General features: G+C 50.4%; 1 protein-coding gene across 1 annotated transcript in view; it reads right to left on the bottom strand.

Moving 5' to 3' along the window:
• Positions 1–12,136: 12,136 nt before the first annotated feature.
• The window catches only part of ST14 (ST14 transmembrane serine protease matriptase), a 39,550-nt gene continuing 32,228 nt past the window's right edge, over positions 12,137–19,458 (bottom strand). The window contains exons 12-19 of the mRNA XM_080929681.1: positions 18,037–18,141; positions 17,600–17,710; positions 17,385–17,498; positions 16,471–16,593; positions 15,657–15,843; positions 13,884–14,158; positions 12,939–13,075; positions 12,137–12,676 (exon numbers count right to left, since the gene is read on the bottom strand). Of these exons, the coding sequence (XP_080785807.1) occupies positions 12,515–12,676; positions 12,939–13,075; positions 13,884–14,158; positions 15,657–15,843; positions 16,471–16,593; positions 17,385–17,498; positions 17,600–17,710; positions 18,037–18,141 (1,214 nt within the window). The 3' untranslated portion in view covers positions 12,137–12,514. The remainder of the gene's footprint in view (positions 12,677–12,938; positions 13,076–13,883; positions 14,159–15,656; positions 15,844–16,470; positions 16,594–17,384; positions 17,499–17,599; positions 17,711–18,036; positions 18,142–19,458) is intronic.

The raw sequence follows: 19,458 nt of genomic DNA on the forward strand, positions 1-19,458 counted from the left end.
CTCTTTTTTTTTAAATTAGACACTCTGTATTTACATTTGAGATGTTATCCCTTTCCCCACCCCACCCCGCTTTCATCCCCACTCCCCCTCCCACTCCATTTGCCTTTACAAGGGTGCACTCCCTTCCAATCACCCTCTCCACCCCATTGCCTTGGCGTTCCCCTACGTTGGGAAAACATGACCTCCCTGGACCACAGGCCTCTTCTCACACTGCTCTCCTCAGCTACATATGCAACTGGATCACTAGGTCTCTCAGTGTGTGCTCAAAGGTTGGTGCTCTAGTCCATGGGAGTTGTAAAGGGTTTGGTTGGTTGATAATGTTCTTTCCATGAGGTATCTGGTTTCTCTTGAACCTGAACTATGGATGACAGGCCAAAGATAAAATTCAAAATAATTTTGACTTGCAGTTTTTGCATAAAAATTATAAATGGAAAGATGCTGAGGCTGATACTAAAAGTAGTTAACTAAAGATGTGTCTTCTAAATTGGTGGGATTAAAATGAATGATTTGGGCCTTCTCTTAGAACTAGAAAGTTTGTTTTAAGAAATGAACAGAGAAAGTTATCAAATTGCATAAACATACAAAACCTTAAAGGAGGGAGGTGTGCATAAATCTTTGTCGTCATTTGTCGGTTGCTGCGACACCTGTGGCTTCCTCCATTTCTCATTGGTGTTTTTGAGTTTCTTACCAAGTGTTTGTACTTCATAAGTAAGGACCAGGCCATTGCAAAGGCCCTGAGGAGAGCTGGCAGTACTTACACACAGGACCCTCATTTGTCAGTCCCTGCCTAGCTTTTCTCACGACTATAGTTTTAGCTGCTTTTTTTTTTAGCCCACAAAAATGTATTAGCATTGTGCAGCAGGCTCCAAGACCACACTTTGTTCTAGCAACAGAAAGCAAAAAGTAATGTGGCCGAGAATCTGGACGTTTAACTAGGAATGAACAGTGATCACCATCCCCTCAGAAGGAATGGCTGACATTTTTGCCAGATCTCTTAATTTCACCTGTGGTCAGACAGCCCCTCCCTCTTACCTCCTTTTCCAGTTTCTTGGGTTATTTCAGGGGACTTTTTCATGATACCTTTGTATCGTGACCTGATTGGTGGCTTCGGCCCTTCCCTAGTCCCTGATCCTAAGCCCTTTTGCTGTTTCTGACTGGAAGTTGTGTACTAAATGAATAAGTCTCATTTACCAGAGGACTTGAGAACTCGGGCAGGATCAATACACAGCTAATAAATATGTGGCCAGTTTCAAGTGAATCACCTTTGATTCTTACCATCTGGAGATCGTCCATTGGGAAAGTTGCTATAGAACACAATTTCTGCAAGGGCAGTAATGCACTCTTCAAAGATCCAAACATACTATACACATAGTGGGATTGTCCAGTAGAACTTGGTTTTTTTTGTTTGTTTTTAATGAGAGTGTGTGTCAGCTGGCTCTGATCTTGCTGTGTATCAAACTGGCCAGCTCAGAGGTATCTTAAACTTTTCCACCACTTCCTCAAACATCACAGTCCACACCTCTCTAGTCAAGGGAGCCTCCTGCACTCAAGTAATACTCCCCCTCACGTCAACCTAATGTTCCTTGACATTGACAACTGTCCTATTCACAGATGGCTTGCAGGCCTTTGGCTAACTGAACAGAATGCATGAACCCTTTTGGTCTTTTGGAGGCGATGGCAGCTAAAGTAAAGATTTTTAAAAGGAGAAAAAGGAACCAAGACTGGAAAAATGCCAAAGGAGACAGGGATGGAGTAGCTGAAGGGACAAGGGAAGCATGGTGGGGAGCCAGCACTTTCGTGGGCTCTTGAGAAAAAGTGTTGTACAGACAAAGGAGGGTGGTACTTCAGAGATCCATTCTGAGCCTATGGGTAGAGTGCTGAAAGAGTGGAAGGTAATTTGCTGGACTTCGTGGCATTTCTGAACGAGAGGAATGGAGGATCGTGTTAAAAGGTTAGCTAGGGCCAAGCCAGAGTTGTTCAAAGCTGTAGCACTTGCCCATAGTCCCAGCCTAGGACTGAGGTTGGGAGGAGCTTAAGGCCTGGCACCTTGGAGCAGGAGTTTAAGGAGTTCAAGGCCTGGGATTTTTGAGGTACTGTCTCCAAAAAAAATAAAATAAAAGTAGAAAAACTAATCACATTAATTGAACAAAAGATCAGACTCTAGAAAGATTTAAGAACAAGATTTGAAGGAGCACATAACAGACTTGAGTCCATCAGAGTTAGAGCCCAAGAAAAGGTAAGAGTAGGGCTGCCAGAGAAGCATCGGTTAGTGGGTTCACTGGAAAGTGGGCCTTGGGCTTCATTGTGAGTGGGGACATCTGCCTTGTTCATTCTATACCCACAGCCTGTCCCACTGCTCAGGTAACCTCGCTCTGGTTTGCTGTCATCATTTAAAGAAACTGTACAAAAGAAAGAAAACTAAAAGAATGAACTCTGACTGGAAGTCCGCAACAGGGTGTGCTGCAGGGAGTGCCAGAACACCTCCACTGCAGGTCAAAGGAAGGAGCTCATGTTAGGATAAGGAGAGTGTCCCTCCTTAGATGGATGTACAGGATTTCACTTATTAATGTACTTGCTTTCTAGCAGAATTCATCCACTGAATTGGGTTTATAGGATTGCTTATCCTGAATATTCTCAGTGGCTTGCAAGTCACTTCCTATTCATAAGCATTGAACTATCCAAAAAGCAGGTATACCCACCATGAGCAGAGAGAACCAGAGTTCTGGGATATAGGCTTCCACCCCATGTTCTAAAAGGCCACCTCTGAGTGTACTGAAGGTGTCAATAGCAAGAGAGGTTGGCCCTCTTGCTACAGCAGTCACCTGCTGTGGTTATTTACCAAGGAGAGAGAGACTATCTAGGTTATGTGAATCTATTGGGCAAGGATATATGGCACCTAACGTGTTTATTCTGTGTCCCTGAAGCTGGGTGGTGGTGGTGAAACACTTGCGCTCCTGAATCCTTTTTTTAAACCACACACACACACACACACACACACACACACACACACGAGTCTTGCCTGTATGGTTGTATGTGCACCACATGCATGTCTGGTGCTTGCAGGGGCCAAAAGAGGGCATTGAATCTTCTGGAACTGGAATTACAGATGGTTAAGTTGCCATGTGGGTGCTAGGAATAGGTCCTGCATCTTGAAGAGAAGCTCTTGCTCTTCTACTACTACCTACTGAGCCATTACACAGAATAATGATTTTAACTATGGCATTTCATACATGCTTATAACATACCTCATGTATGGTCACAATTTCACATCCTCTTTTTCTTCATCTTTGTACATCTCTCTCCCTGGGCTCCTTAATCGTCTCTTTTCAGGCTCTTATTTTTGTTTCTGCATGCAAAGATATCCTGGCTCCAGGTATGATTGGTTGGTTGCCATGCTGAGGGTAGAATCCAGAGCCTACAGCATGCTAGACAGTCTGCCACTGGGGTGCTGGGTACCACAGGCTGCAATGTTTATCTTTCTGTGCATAAGTTATTTTACTTACATGATACCCATCCCTTTTCTTGCAAATGACAGAATCTCATTCTTTATGACTGAACAATACTGTAATTGTGTATGTATGCATGTGCACGCGTGTGTATTACATTTTCATTATCCACTCACCTGTTAATAGGTATTGAAGCTGATTCTTTCTCAACTGCGACAGGCAGTACTGCCATGGACGTGGGAGTGCAGGGCTCTGTAGTTGGGCCGATGGATCCCTCAGAAGTGGTACAGTTGAACCATAGGGTAGTTCATTCGAGTTTAGGAAACTTACACACTGACTTCATGCCAGGTCATGTGCCAGGATGCCTTTTCTCCCACTTCATTGCCAAAATTTACTGGGTTTTTTGGTCACCATATGACTGGAGTGCAGTGGAAGCCCATTGTACTTTTGATTTGTATTTCCCTGCTGGCTAAACATACTGGAGCATTTTACCCTGTGTGTGTAAAACAGACATTTGTACTACCATGAAAAGTATTTAGGTCATATGAGATTTTAGAATCTGGTCCACCCTGCAGCAGCCACTTGTCAAATGAGTACCTTAATGGTTACTACGCAGTTGGCTCGGTGAGATGGGTGTCGGGGAGCTGTGCTCAGGACGATGACCCCGCGTGGGAACCGTGCTCCCTCTGCGCCTCACTTCCCATGTCACTTTGGAGTTCAGAGCTTGGGGAAACAGGCCTGGGACCTGGGAAGAAATTAAGTGTCTTGAGCTGACTAAATGAGATGGGAATGAAACGCTTTGGAACTCGGGCCACAATCACTTCAGTCAACCAAAAGCCAACCAACATGGCACAGGCCACAAATCCCAGTGACATGGAGGCTGCAACAGGAGAGTCACTTAGGCCCAGAAGTTCCAAAAGCAGTCTGGGCTACATAACCAGACCCTGTCTTTGAAAGGGGTAAGGGGACCATGTTGTGACCTTGTTATACTTTCTCGTCCTCAGCAAGGAGGACACACCAGTTAGGATCTCTTCAAACACTCAGACTCCTCCCAGCTCTAGAATGTTCTTTGAAGGCTCCAGCACTAGAAACGATGTGAAGAGATGCTTGGCTTACATGCACGTGTGCCATATCTTCAGCTTCCCTAGTAACTGAGCAGAGAGGCAGGCCTCCATGTATTGGATTCATTTATCCTTAGAGAAGAAATGCTTTAGGGAGCGAAGGTTTCCAGATATGTTTAGTAGCAAAACGAAGTGGGCCTGACCTGAGGAACACTTCCAGGTGGGCCATAGGAAAAGGAAGGGCCCATTGAATGCTCAACACATAAAGGTGTTTCCCACGAAGACTGACAGCATCCTATCCCTGGGACCCATAGTGTGAAAGGAGAGAGCTGACTCCTCCTAGTTGTCTGGCTACCAGTGTGCTGTAGCATACATACCAACCCCCCACCACACACACACACACACAACTGAATCAAAATGTTTTTAAAAGAATACTTAGGGAAACAGACACCGAGACCCACAGCCAAACAACAGGTGGAGAGAGAGCCCAAAGTGGGGAATCCCTTCAGGTTCTTAGGAGTTCAGGGAACCCCGCAGAAGGAGGAGGAAAAGGGGATTGTAGGAGCCAGAGAGGTCAGAGACAACAGAACTCAACCCACAAAATCAACTAAGCAGGCTCATGGGGGCTCCCAGGCTGAAGTGGCAGATTGCCGAGCCTGCATGGACCCTCTGTTATACTTGTCACTTGTAAGCATGGTGTTCTTGTGGGACCTCTAACGGAATGGTGGTGTCTCTGGTTGTTTTGCCAACTCCTTAGGGCCCCTTTCCTCCTACTAGGTTGCCTCATCCAGCCTTGATATGATGAGGGTTTGTGCCTAGTCTTAGTTGTATCCTGTAATGCTGTGTTCCTGTTAATGATGCCCTGAAAGGGAAACGGGTGGATCTGGGGGAGAGAGGAGGGAGGGGAAACTATGGTCAGAATGTGGTAGTTGGAATGTATTGAAAACAAGCCCCCAAAATAAAGAAAATTTAAAAATACCCATAAAAACATTCTCCATAGTTGGGACCGTGCACCTACTTTCCTGGCCTCCCACAGACTAACTCCAACCAAGGCATCAGCCAAGGAAGCTTGTATGATTATGTTCTACGACCAAGCCTCACTGTGTAGACCAGGCTGACTTCAAACACACAGAGACCCACCTTTCTGTGCATGCCAAGAGCTGAAATTGAAGGTTTATGTCACTACACGAGTGGAAGCCTGCATCTTCAACCCTTAACTGCCTCTGTCACAGCAGTGACGCTCCTTCCGCTGAACAGTGTTGGACGTTCAGTTCAAGAGTTTAGGAATCACTGCGTCTTAAAGGGAGTCTGCCAGGTTCCCTGCTCGGAAAACAACAGGCAGCCTGTGCCGCCTCCCTTGGGATGTTCACACGAGGGCTGAATATACAGCATGGGAAAGCTCATACAGCCAGTCACGGAAAGCCACTCACAATGACACACAAGTCCAGTGTTGCCCTTTATGGGGACAGGTGGCTGCTGTAACTGCCTGGACAAAGCTTCCTTCTGAAGGTACTTCTCAACCTGCCGCACTGCCCACACTTAGATACGGTGTGTGAGCGCCCCCTAGTGTTCTCACCTGGAGACAACTGCAAGGTAGTGACTAAAGTGAACTTTCTGTATTTGTCTTCTCAAAACATTTAAAATCCAATTAATGTTTCTGCTTAAGCACCTAATGAACTTGTCCAAACTGTCCAAATGTCACTTGGCTTTTTTTAAATCCCTTACCTTAATAACAAAATGGGGTTGTTTGGTTCCTTTACCCTAACAGTTCCATGAAAATTCTTGTTTCTCGGGTACAGAATGAAACCCATCCACATGGTTGACATGTTGGCCTTTGGAACCAAGAATATGACAAGGGGGACTACCGTAAGAGCAGTGGCACCCACTCCTGCTCCGGCAGAGGTTTTAACCATCTTTCCAGGCCTGACTCAAGGCAGAGGCACCTGTCCCATGGACTCTGTTCCCTTTGCAGAAGCATCTCCTGAGGCCAGTTTTCCACAGAAGCGTAAGGCTCAGAGGAGGCTGGTGAGGAGCAGGGGCTAGTCCTGAACTTCAGGATGGAACATGGTGTTCTGCTGCCCAGAGCCAAGACCTCAAGGAACCAGTTCTCCATCCACACTGCCCCAGGCAGAGTAGTAAGAGAAAGCAGATGGTTTGGCCCCTGCAAAAGGGAAATGCCCAGGAGCTACTGGAGGTGGCCAAAAGAATGGGGGAGGGAAAGATTTGGAAACAGCAGTGTAGCCCAGCTAGTGAACATTTCTTTTAGCCTTTTCCATGTGTGCCACAGCCAGTGGATTTATTGCCTGGGAAAAGAGTTCGGGCAGTTTAGAGCCCCAGGTGGGCATGGCCCGGGCTCTGGAGAAGGCCAGAACTCCACCGTTGCCCAGGCAACTATAGAACATCCCCTTGCTGAGAAATCTTGAGTAGGGCATGTACTAGGCATCCCTGGACCTGGTGCTCCTGTGAAGCAGGGAATAAACAAGGTGTTTGCCACACGCCGCTGGTCGCGCCTGCCACTTACACTGTGGAGAAGATGAGCCCAGGTCCTGTTCATCTCTAATACCCAGCAGAGGACACTCTGATCCCACTTGACAAGGGTAGAGGGACAAACACAATAAAAGTACAGTGAGCCCTCCGTCCAAGAAGCTCGCCTGCTCACAACTAGGGGACCTCCGGGTTAAGGTTCTTTGCTGATGAAGTGAAGTCTAGTGTTCTTTCATGTTACCTCGGAAAAGATGCCCCACTGGAAAGCTGAACGCTTGTATAAAAGTCCCTGCACACAGCCAGTGAGATGCCTCCGTCCATAAGGTCCAGTTGCCACCCACTGAGTTTGACAACTTACGTTGTCCTCTAACAAGTCAGCCTGGCATCCGGCGTCAAGTGTCCTCAGTCCCAATCGCAGTGGCCATGCTGAGTTAATGAACAAAAAGTCCTTCCTCCTGCCATGGCTTACATGAATAACGATTAATTTGGTTTTGCAACAATTAAATCTTTCAAACAGATTTCATTTTATTCTAAGGATGTTCCTGTGTTGTCCTGTGGACTGTCTAGGCTGTGGCCCTCCATGAGGGAGGGCTAAGGTGCCCTCTCCTTACGGACTGGCCTCCGAATGTCCTTCTATTGGAGTGGACCTCCGCCCTTCCCTGAAAGAACTTCTCTCATTGCCTCTACCGCTGGACACCATGTCCCTGGGCTTTTGGCTAGGCTGGACCTGAAGAATTCCCCTGTTGAGTTAAGCAGGACCATATGGAGTGGCAGAAAACTGGCGGAGATAAGCTGTCATGGATCACGGGTGTGGTGGAAGAAGCTACGATAACCTCGAAGGCAAAAGGGGGAAGCCTGTGAGCTAAGAGGAAGGGAAAGTTGAGCCCACGCCCCAGGAAAGCAGGGCCCTCCTGCTGGGAGATGCTGAGATAATGGAACAGACAGACAATGGAGCCTGTTCACCCACGCCTGGAAACACGGGCTTTTGAGGAAATGAAGGGAGATGAGTGGAAAGGGCACAGTGTGCAGCTGCAGGCACGGGGTGACACACTAGGATGGAGAGGCGGAGAGCAGGATGGTGCCCACTGGAACCTGAGTTAGGGGTCTTCATTAAATACTCGCCCTGCAGGCCTACAAAGCAAGCAGCCATTATTGTGATGTGCACACTACAGTCATTCTGAGTGTAGTGGGGCTGCCCTGCTATGTCCATTACAGTCATTCTGAGTGTACTGGGGCTGCCAGCCATGTCGCTCCCTCCACTATCTCTGTCATGAGCTCAAAGGAGTCAGAGCAGAGCTGGGCCACAGCTGTCACTAGGACTTGCTGGCAGTGGGTTTGCAAGCACCTGTGTCACCTTGGCACCTGCCAGGGTCACGCTTGTCACATCCTTTATGTATCAAGATCTGTAAAATGTGAGCATAGGACTATTGTGAGATTAAGCAAGATTCCATACGTAGGTCACTTGCACACTTGTAATCTCAGCACTTGTGAGGCTGAGGCAGGAGGATTGGAGGTGGAGATCGGCCAGGTACATAGCAAGGCCCCAACCCAAAGAACAAAAAGAAAGAAAGGGAAAAAAAAATAGGAGGTGCCATTTTTCATTAAGCTCTAAATTTCCCATCATTTTATACCGTCAAGAAACTACTATCTGAGGTCCACTGTCTGGAAGAACCATTTCCCTTACTCGGGTTCGGAGGGAAATACACAAACTCCAAGCCTGGAAACGTGAAAGCTGTACCACTGCTTCATGTGGCACAGAGTTAGACTCCATAGGCACCCTGCGAGTTGCTTCAGAGGAGGTGCCCTGGCCACAGCAGGTTTCTGACATACTCTAGTCCCTACATCCCTCAAACCACCTACCCCCACAGTGTGTGTGTGTGTGTGTGTGTGTGTGTGTGTGTGTGTGTGTGTGTGTACGAACTGACATGCCCATGTGTGGTAAGCACCAAGCTAAGCTGTGGCAGGCACCTGTTATGTCTCACGGTTACTGCTTTATCCCTGCTTCTCACTTAGAGACAACTCAAAGTCACATCTGTGCTGCCAAGCCTGCCTGGTAATGAGCTATCCGGATTCTAATGCTGAGGGTCAGTAGGTCCTGCCCGCAGACAGAGGGACTGTAGAGAAATAGAGAAAGACTGCTGGACCCCTTCGATGCTAACCCTGAGACCGGAACCAATTCTGCCCCGAAGGGTAATTAGAAAGTAAAGGCCCCACGTCATGAGGTGCTCTCACTTCTGTGACAGCACAACATCGCCACCATGTGGACAAAAACTGTTTACCAGCCAATTCTGCCCTCTTCTGCTAGGTTTTTGTTCTCTTACCTTTCCCGGTGTCTCCTGCAGAACCTTGACAGAAGCAGGAGCAAGCAGGATCTGAGTTTGTTCATTAAGACTCCAAGGTTTGGATCAGTGACCAAAATAATTGATATGCAAGGCAGTTTGGGAGGGACCAGAAAATGAATTGCTTTGAGAGACCCAGCATAAAATGGTCAGCCAGGGAACAGACTCCATTGCGTGCGCTGAGCTGACGAGGCCAGTCGTAATGCTGGACTGTGTCCAGGAAGCCCAGCTGCACGGTTTTCTGTGAACAGGGAGGCCGCCAGCTTTGCATTGCCACTGGCTCCACCTCTTCCCCTCATACAGATCCAGCCACAGCCAGGTAACCCTACAGCGCGGGATCTTAAGGTACGTTCATCTGTGTGATGTGACAGAAGCCAGGTGGTGAGATATCAGACACCACGCCCACCTGTCATGACCCCGTCGTCCAGCCTGCCGGTCCTCAGTCATCCTTTACCCCAGGCTGCCCAGGGAACCACACAGGGTGCAGGGCTAGCTAGAGTCCATGGTGCAATATAAAATGCACAGAGCCTTGTTCAAAGGCAAGAGCAGAGCGTAGAACCAAGTACGGGCGCTTCTAGGCATGGAGCCCAGTGCCTTTACAGGCACAGCGGAGACAGCCCTGCCGAGCCGAGCGGCCTTGGGTAGAGTAAAAGCCTCTCTAGGCCCTCACTGCAGTGGCAGTAAGCGGTCTCACACACACCCCCCCCCCCCGCCTTGGCTACAGCTACTGCAGCCTACAGTAATTAAACTGAACCTTCTCCCCCCCACCCCCCGGTGCTGAGATCGTGGATTGAAAATGCAATGATGTGCAAAACAGCTTGGGCCACAAGCCACCTCTCTGCCCGGGAGAGTTAGGATGGGCTAGTATCCAATACCATTGCAACCCTGTGTAGCCGACGGCTCCCCTGTGTCTCTCCAGCTCTTTGGTGGTACTAGTGATGAGTTCCCGCTGGCTCTGGGTCCTTGGCCTGCTTTAATCTGTCCACAGAAAGGCCAGGCCTGGCTTCCTAATCTGCATGTAATTTTATTTGTTGTTCTCGTACGTTTCTCTGTGTGTCTGCCATAGCGCAGGTAGATGGTAAAAGGACAGCCCGAGGGAGACTTTCTTCTTTTTAATGTGTCCTCTTTCCTTCATTAAATGTGGATCCGAGGGACAGAATTCAGGCCGTGAGGCACTTTCACCCACTGAACCGTCTTGCCAGCCCCTCATAATAATTTTTGGAGGCATCAACATTTGGTTGACCCCCTAGGGATTAAATGTGACTGTCATTCCAAGAGGGTTTTCAGGATTCACCCAACACCATGGGATCAAGAGCACCAGACCTTGTGCAGGGTACCACGTGGGTCCCTCAATGGCTATCACTAGTCCATAGGAGGTCGGAGTAACATGGAGCCCTGCTAACAGGGCTGCTCCAGCCCCGACCCATGTTGGTGACCCTCTGGAGGCCTCCAGAGTCAGCTGCTGCTGCTGGTACCTCCAAATGAGGTCTCAGGAGCTCTATGGAAGAGTGGAAAGTTGAGCCTGTGAGTTCCACAGGATCTCAAAGCTCCTGCCCAAGGACCACTCTCTGAGAACTACTGGAGGAGAGGAGCCCTGAAGGGTAGTAGTTCCCAGGTAGTCATCATATAGTGCAGTGACTCCATTAACCTAGGACACTGGGGCTAGAGACAGCAAAGTCACAGGGTGACTTCTTACTGTGGAAGACTGCTGAAGTGCTATGTGGGTGGCCCAGGCTGTACCAGCCTCCCTGACATCACATGTGTGAACTGGCTATGCATACACACACACACACACACACACACACACACACACACACACACACACGTGGAATCAACCCATACATGTATCCTGCAACTCTTAACATAGTCCCTGGCTCAATCCTTCTGTCCCATATCACTAGGAAGGAGCAATCATGTCTGGAGGACAGGAATGACATTTACACGGCGAGTCTTCCTGGAGAATATTCTGGCTAGAATCAGACACAGCGCAAATACTACATGAGCAGTCAGAACGACTGTCTTAACTCTGTGATAACCAAGTCCAATGGTATGTAACGGCACGGTCCAGGAGCATCTGAGCTGGGGGAAAGTGGTGGGCAGAGCTGGCTTCCTTCATGACACTGACCTCCAAGTCTACCAGAGGCCACTCCTCCTTCAGCCTCAGCCCATACAGGGCCCCAGGATGCCTAGAAGTGCTGATATCACTGTCTCCTGAGAGGCTCTGCCAGAGCCTGACAAATACAGGGGCGGATGCTCGAAGCCAACCATTGGACTGAGCAGGGGGTCCTCAGTGGAGGAGTTAGAGAAAGGACTGAAGGAGCTGAAGGGTTTGCAACCTCATAGGAAGAACAGCAGTAGCCAACCAGACACCCCAGAGCTCCCAGAGACTAAACCACTTTCCAAAGAGTCCACATGGACGGACCCATGGCTCCAGCTGCACATGTAGCAGAGGATGGCCTTGTTGGGCATCAGTGGGAAGAGAAGCCCTTGGTCCTGTCAAGGTTCGATGCCCCAGTGTAGGGGAATGTCAGGGCAGGGAGGCAGGAGGGAGTGGGTGGGTGGGGAAGTGGGTGGGGGAGCACCCTCATAGAAGCAGGGGTAGGGGGAATGGAATGGAGGGGTTCTGGAGGGGAAACAGAGAAAGGGGATAACATTTGAAATGTAAATTTTTAAAAAATCCAAAAGAAAAAATATATGGATGGGGGTATATTGGTATAACAAGAAAAACAAATTACCTAAAAAGAAATAAAACGTTTTACTCTCAAATACCCACCCCTGGCACCAGCAAATTAATTTCAGCCTTAGATACCACTCTTTCCTGAAAAGAGTGACCCTGCGGCGCCTCCACCCATGGGGCTCCCAGAAACTCAACAATAGTTTCCTTTAGAGTGGGGAGGCTCCAGAAAAGCATCTTCTTCACCCAGCCCAGGGCTAGAGGGGAAGGCTGCCATCAAATCTCTGCCCCGCCGCTGGGCCACTGGCACAGAAGTTCTCTGTGGCAACTCCTGAGGGGTCCCACTTTGGAAGTTCAGGGGAAAACTCTGAGTCCTGGGGATGCAGTTCACAGTCTGGGTTGTGGGGGAGAGACCACAGCATAAATGTCCTCAGCGGTCCTTTGCTGTATCCAGGTGTGCGTGTGGGGGCATCCCTGTGGGTGTTCGTGGTCCGCTGCCTGTCCGTGCTTCTATACCCCGGTATGCTCTTTGATCCAGTCCCGAACTACAGGGAGCCTTGTGTACACTCCTGGCTTGTTCCTCTGAGCGCAGCCTTCGCCCCAGCTCACCACACCAGCCTGGAAGATTCGCCCATCTTTCTCCACGCTGGACAAAGGGCCGCCGGAGTCACCCTACGGAAAAGACGAATCCTGTACATGAAGCCCTTACCTGAACTCTTAGTAGCTGCCTCAACCAAACTGGACTCTCCCAGCATCTTTACCTCCCTTGGATCCTTGCTTACCCCTGCCCAGACTCTCCCCCAGCCCCACCTATTCCCAGCTCCAGCTAGTTAGACCCCTCCTTCTCCCCTTCCCCTGCCCTGCCTTTCCTTCCCTAGCCCCGCCTCTTTCCCTTCGCAGTCCGCACGGCTTCCTCTCCCGTAAGCCCGCGTACCTGGCAGGAGTCCACACCCCCACTGAGGAAACCCACACACATCATTCGCGGGGTGATCTGCAGCGGCATGAGGTCCTCACAGGTGGTCTGGTTGATGACACGGATCTCACCCTTCTGCAGGATCAGTGCTCCAGTACCTGGGGGAGGTGGGCGTGGGGAGTCAGCCGGGGACTGAGGCAAGCCGGCCAGTCTACCTGGGGAAAGCTCACTGGAGATACTCCCCACTGGTCAGGTTTACAAGCCATGCCTGGAAATAACCCAAGAGCCTGCCGCTGATAGATAAATAGATCGGTAGCCGATAACACACGGCATTATTGTGTAACCACTAAAAGTAACCACACTGCACAGAGCAGCAGCTGCTGCTGGGCCAGATACACAGCAAGGTGGGGGATGGGCCGAAAATCCCGCCGAACGCCACAGCGACTCTGTCCGTAAAGGAACCTCTAAGTCATGGTTTTACTTTCTGTATGAATGTTCATCACCATGAGCTACGCCAGTCTGGTAACAGAGCTTCTCAGTCTAAAGTTTACCTACAAACTGCCGGTCCTCCACGGGGCACAAGGACGCACAATGGGTAACAATATGCGGGCCCAGATCAAAAGCCCGCCCCCATAGGAAAGGAGCACCCTCACGTTCATTGAACATGCTTTTGCAGATGAATAGCCACAGTTAATAGATTAAGCAAACTGGTCACCCAGGCAATTCAGTGGCAGAGTCAGGGCTTCGATCGAGTCCAACCTGCAAGTCCTACACTTTTCACTAGGAGCCTTCTTTTCCTTTCCGCCCCCAACAGCTTCATGAGACGTTGAGTAACCCCAAAGCCCGGAAGCCAGAGTGGACTCTGTAGCCGGGATCCCAGAAGGCCGCAGGAGGTGCTACCATAACACCATGGCCTCGCAGGAAGGCCTAGGGCTCTCTCAGCTCCTGGTCCTGCCTGAAGCTCACCTCCCTCTTGCGTGTGCCCCCAGCCTGTGACCCAGATGGCCTTGCCGGCAGGGAAGACGTGAGTAGAATCAGGCAGGCAGATGGGACGCACGACGGTACTGTACTCCGCCGGCTTCTCCAGCTCCAGCAAGGCGATGTCATAGTCGAAGGTGAAGTCATTGAAGGAAGGGTGGGTGATGATACTTTTGAGCTTGTGCTCCTGCACACCAGAGGCACTGCGCTTGCTCTGGTCCAGCAGACCCAGGAAGGCCGTCCACTTTGTGGGGTCTGAGTACCTGGGGGGGGGGGGCATAGAGGAGGCAGAGCAGTCACAAGTCTGTGGGTGGCTATGAATGCGCAGGCAGCACTCTTAGTTTAAAGACTCGGAAGTCCACCCATCATAACCAAGGCCTTGAGCAGCTGCCGAGGAACAGGAGGTAAAGGGAAGCTCTCTTACTAGTAAAAAGTGTTGGATGTCCCCACCCCCCACCCCACCCCCGCCCGGAGCTGGTGTCATAGGTAATTGTGAACCACCCAATATGGATGCTAGGAGTTCAACTCTGGTCCTCTAAAGGTACATTCTCTTAACCACTGACCCACGGCTGCAGCCCAAGGGTCTTTCTAGTGCCCTTCTATTCATCCTTTATCCTCATATCTATCTCTCCCAATGATGCACTCCTCCACCAGTCTGTTCATTCGCTCACTCAGTTGTGAATGGACATCTACGGCGTCCCAAGAAAAGCCCTAGGACCCATGTCAAGTTCAGAGTGTACCAGAGATGAGAACCCATCAGAGCATCCCACAGAGGACAGGGTGGTGACACACACAGCATAGGAGGTGGGGTCAGCAGACACGAAGCACAAAGGGAAAGTTTCAGGAGATGAAACTGAATATGGAACGGGACAATTCTGCTTCCTGCTGGAAGTCTCCTCTGTGCAAACGGGTAGTCGCAGTGGCGGGGGCTCACATGCCCCTGAGCTGCCTATTACAGAAGGCCGTGCTGCTGGCAGGAATCCTTCCAAGGATGGGCAAGTCTGAGGAAATTCCCCTGCGTCTGTATCCTCTTAGACCCCTGTAGCCAATGGCCAGAGAGCCTGAGGTCAGACACAACCCCAGCCTCAAGCCTATCTACCTGTCTCTGCTACTTCTCTGACCTCGAAGACTGACACCTGCCTGCCCTGTCCTGAGAGACCAATTTGAGCCCTCCCTGCAGACACACACCTACTGTGTCCTAGGTACAGTGCTGGGCTGCAAGTAAACTATCACCTTTGGCTACTCACTGCATCACATCGTCCGGGCTTAGAAAGGGAATCGCCTGCCCCAAAGTCAAGTGCAAGCCAGACCTGAGACCGAATCAAGGCTCATCATTAACCAGCCCCAAGGAGCCATGAAAAGCAGGAAGTAACCAGCAGGTGTTGGAATCTATGCCTGGGCTCAAGTCTGGCTCTACCACTGAGCTGTGCAAACCTACACAAATGCCCTTTTCTCTCCAAGCACCAGTGTCTGTAAAGTAGGGGCACATTTAGAACTATCTAATCTGTTAGGGGTGGCACACAGTGGACCCGACTGCGGGGCATGGTGCAGCATGCCTTAAATCCCAGCACTCGAAAGGCAGCGTGTGAGTTCCAGGCCAGCCTGGTCTACACAGTGAGTGCCAGAACAACCAGGGCTATGTAGAAAGTGCTATCTGGGATGCCCATTCCTCCATCATCCTGCTCTAGTGCCAGCTTACCCTGGCCAAAAAAAAAAAAAAAATCAGACATGGGACACCTCACTGCACACCTGGATACTTACTTGAAACTTTTTTCATCCTGAAAGCAATGAGCTGCAGAGACCAGCCAGTCAGGAGAGATGAGCGAGGCCCCACACAAGTGGCCCTGGCCCTGGGCGTGGAGGCTCACCTGCCAGGGCCACTCGCCCTCGTCCGCATTCGTGCCGCCAACCACTCGAGCCTGTTTGGTGAAGGACCGCAGTCCACAGTCTGGAGAGGGGACAGAGAACCAAAGAGCAGCCACTCAGCATCAAAGGGGCGTTCCCTATGCACAGAGAGACCCAGCTCAGGAATCTCCACTGGGTGTGCACTGCAACACTAGAGGAGATGGGTCCCTAAGCCTCACAGATCCACCATCCTTCCCCATCCCCCTCTCCCTACCCCATGTTATACTGCACAAGTACATCCAGGACCTAGACACCTGCTGCTTTCTCAGGCCTGATCTGCTATCACTTGCTAAGGGATCAGCTCAGAGCACAGTGCATGGAGACATAAAGGCAATCCAGCCAGCTCTTCTAGGACACACATGCTTAAGGCGAAGCTTGGGCAGCTGGGCTCTTTCTCCTCCAAGCCACTCACCCATGGCTATCTGTCTGTCCAGGGAGCAACCAGTATGTTAGCTATATCCTGGAAATGCTGACATGCTGGCTTCCCACAGAGCTGTGTGTTCATGCCAAGTGGCCAAGTCTTCCTTTCCTCCAGACAGATGTGCCCTCTGAGTGGGTACTGGGCTGCGTGAGTGAGGTCCTGGTAAGTTCTCCACCCCAGGGTGCTCTCCCAGATGTGTACCTTGCACAGTAGACACCCTGGCCCACCACGCACAGTTGCCCTTCTTACCACAGTTTTTCTCATCCGAGCCATCGCTACAGTCCTTCTTCCCGTCACACTCGGGGTTGCCCTTGCTCAGACAGAGGCCGTTTTGGCAGCGGTAGGTATATTTGGTGCAAGAGACAACATTCACTGTTTACAGGAGAGGATGGACATATGTCACCACCGTCCACCTTGCTGGCCCCATTCATCACACCCATGTCCGCTGTCCTTTCAGCCCTGCTACAGGCCCTCCACCTTCTAGAAGATTCTCCCCAGACTTAATACAGAGGAAAATTGGGTTTATATCTCTGCAAGAACTCCATAGAGCCTGAGACAGGCTGAGAGCCTCCTAAAACCTGGGTGTGGTTTTAATGGGAAGAGTGACCATCCCCACAGGAAGGCAGCCAGGGCTGGGTGTAGTGGTAAATAATTAAAAAAAAAAAAAAATGTAAAAAGTCACCATGCCATGCTACCTCCCGTGGCTATCTGGCCCCAGCAGCAATCTCACCAATATGACCAGCCCCATGCAACAACCACGCATCTCGAGGTTAACTTTCACAGACCCCTATAGCCCAGTAAAATCAAAACTCTAGAGGCTTGTAATTTATCAATCAGATTTCAGTACATCAGTAAATTGTCACCCCACAAAACATCCACACAATAAGCTCAGAGCCAACTGATATTAATATAAACAGCCCACCTAGATAAGACAAATTGTCCTGTAGTAATCCATCCTTTATAAGACATTCATAGCTACCTGTGGCTGTTTAAAGCCACATGGATCTGGGTCCTGTCCTTCTCTTCCTCCATCTTCCTCTCTTCTCCCTTCTCTCCAATCTCTCCTGCCTCTCAAAAACTCTGCATCCACCCTCCTTTTCTACTGTCCAATCACGTGCCTGCCCTCACCTGCATATAGACATCAATCTACAGCTGAGTCTTACCGCTGTCACACGAGGCCTCATCCGACCCATCTCCACAGTTGTCCTTCCCATTACACTTCTGGCTCTGGGGGAGACACTTCCCACTGGAACACCTGAAACTCCCGGCGGGACAACCTACGGAGATGCAGATCCTTAGCAACCTCCAGCGCGCCCTGACCCGCTGGGCCGAATGCACACTAGGGAGCCAAAGCAGCCTCCCACCCCAAGGTACTCACTGCACCCCTCCTCATCGCTGCTGTCCCCGCAGTCATTGACACTGTCACAGACCCAGAAGAGGGGCTTGCAGAATTTGTTCTTGCACATGAACTGGTGGGTGGTGTTGCATTCTGTTGTGGGAGAGCTAGAATCAGCTGGGGGCTCCCAGGGCAGCCTGGGCAGTCACAGTTGCCAGAGAAGCTGTCTCATCTGGAAGACACTGCGCTCCTCCACACCAGCTGTCACTGCTGACAGGCCCTCGTCTGCTAACCAAGATTTCCAATGGCATGGGTCGGGGGCAGCAAAAGGGTGAGAGCGGGGTCTCATTGCCTTGTGTCTGTCTGCACAGAACCGGCTAAGGAAAGGGTCATGCCACCGGACAAGAAAGGGGTAGGAGAGAGTAGGAGGGGGCAGGAGTGGGAAAGGGGGGCCTGGGGTAGGCTACAGTGGGACTCACGGCAATGACGTTCATCACTGTAGTCAGGGCAGTCTGCCCAGCCGTCACAGCGCAGGTTATTGCTGATACACCGTCCGGTCTTGCACATGAACATCCCTGGGCACGCTGTAGGGATGTAGAGAGAGGGATGAAGTCCATGGCTGGCCCCTCTTTCCCTAGCAGCCACCTCACAGCCCCACTAAGACACCAGCGTGCAAGCAGATGTAGACACTGAGAGCTAAATCTGACAAGGGGAACTTCTATATCTGCAGCCAGAACGGCTAGCAGGTGGGGGGGAGAATGGGTAGTAGGTGGGGGTGGGGAGAATGGCTAGCAGCCGCATGTGTGGTCTTCCACCGTCCTCTGTTACCCCCAAACAGAGGCCTGGGACTCGGCACACTGCCTGTCCCTGATCACAGAACAGTGCACCCATATGTCACAGCCAAGTGAAAAGGACATCAGTGTTTCCTTCATGCTAATGCTTGATCTGAAGTCCAACGTTCCTGAAAAAGGGAGAAAGCTGACAACTATTCCTTGGGTAGAGGACCGAGCTGTTGTCACTGCCCCCACATGAACACAACTTCAGTCACAAGCACACCCTTGCATCTAAGCTATCCGGTCATCCAGAAAGGCTTTTGGAAGCTATCCAGTTGCACTGTGTTTTTAAGGTTTATTGGCTTTCATTTTATACTTGTTGGTGGTCCCCCCCCCCCCCCCCGCGCGCATTTATGTCTAAGGACCACATGCATGCAATGCCCATGGAGGCCAGAAGAGGGCGACATATCATACGGAACTGGAGTTAACAGGTCCTTGTTAACCAACCACCTTGTGAGTGCTTGGAGCCATACCTGGGTCCTCTGCAAGAGCAACAAGTGCTCTTAATCACTAAGCCATCTCTGAGGGGACTCTAACAGGCCAGGAGATGCCAAACACAGGCCTGAGCATGGGAGACACTGCAGACAGGTTTTGCCTTTTTTACCCCTTTCCCTCTCCCTTGCTAAAAATCATTACATTCCTAAAGCTAGCTCCAAAGGTCCAGTCCCTCATTTGGCTACTTCCTCCTCCTGAGGCTGACCACCAAGGTCCAAATATAAAAGTATTGAAGTCTAGCAATCAAACACCCTCTTTGGTTCACCTAATTAACATGCCCAACTAAAACATCTCTTCCTAACACGGGTTTTCCCCTTGGATGTTTATAAAACCACCATTGCCTATAGGTTACATCTGTCTCCTCTCGGTCTAGAGACAGCCCTCTGTCCCTGCAGAGCAAAGATCCCTTCCCCTCTCCCTTGTTCCCTCCTTCCTCATCCTCTATCTGCTGTCTTTGTCTCTTACTCCCTGCCCTTTGTCTCTCTGGGGCAAATAAATCCCCTTTGGTCTGAGAACTTGATCTTGGGCGTCCTGAGCCAACTCTGACCCTTACAGTCTCTCCAGCCCCTTCTG

This window comes from Micromys minutus (assembly GCF_963924665.1).
Source record: "Micromys minutus genome assembly, chromosome: 16".
Classification (NCBI taxonomy): Eukaryota; Metazoa; Chordata; class Mammalia; order Rodentia; family Muridae; genus Micromys; species Micromys minutus.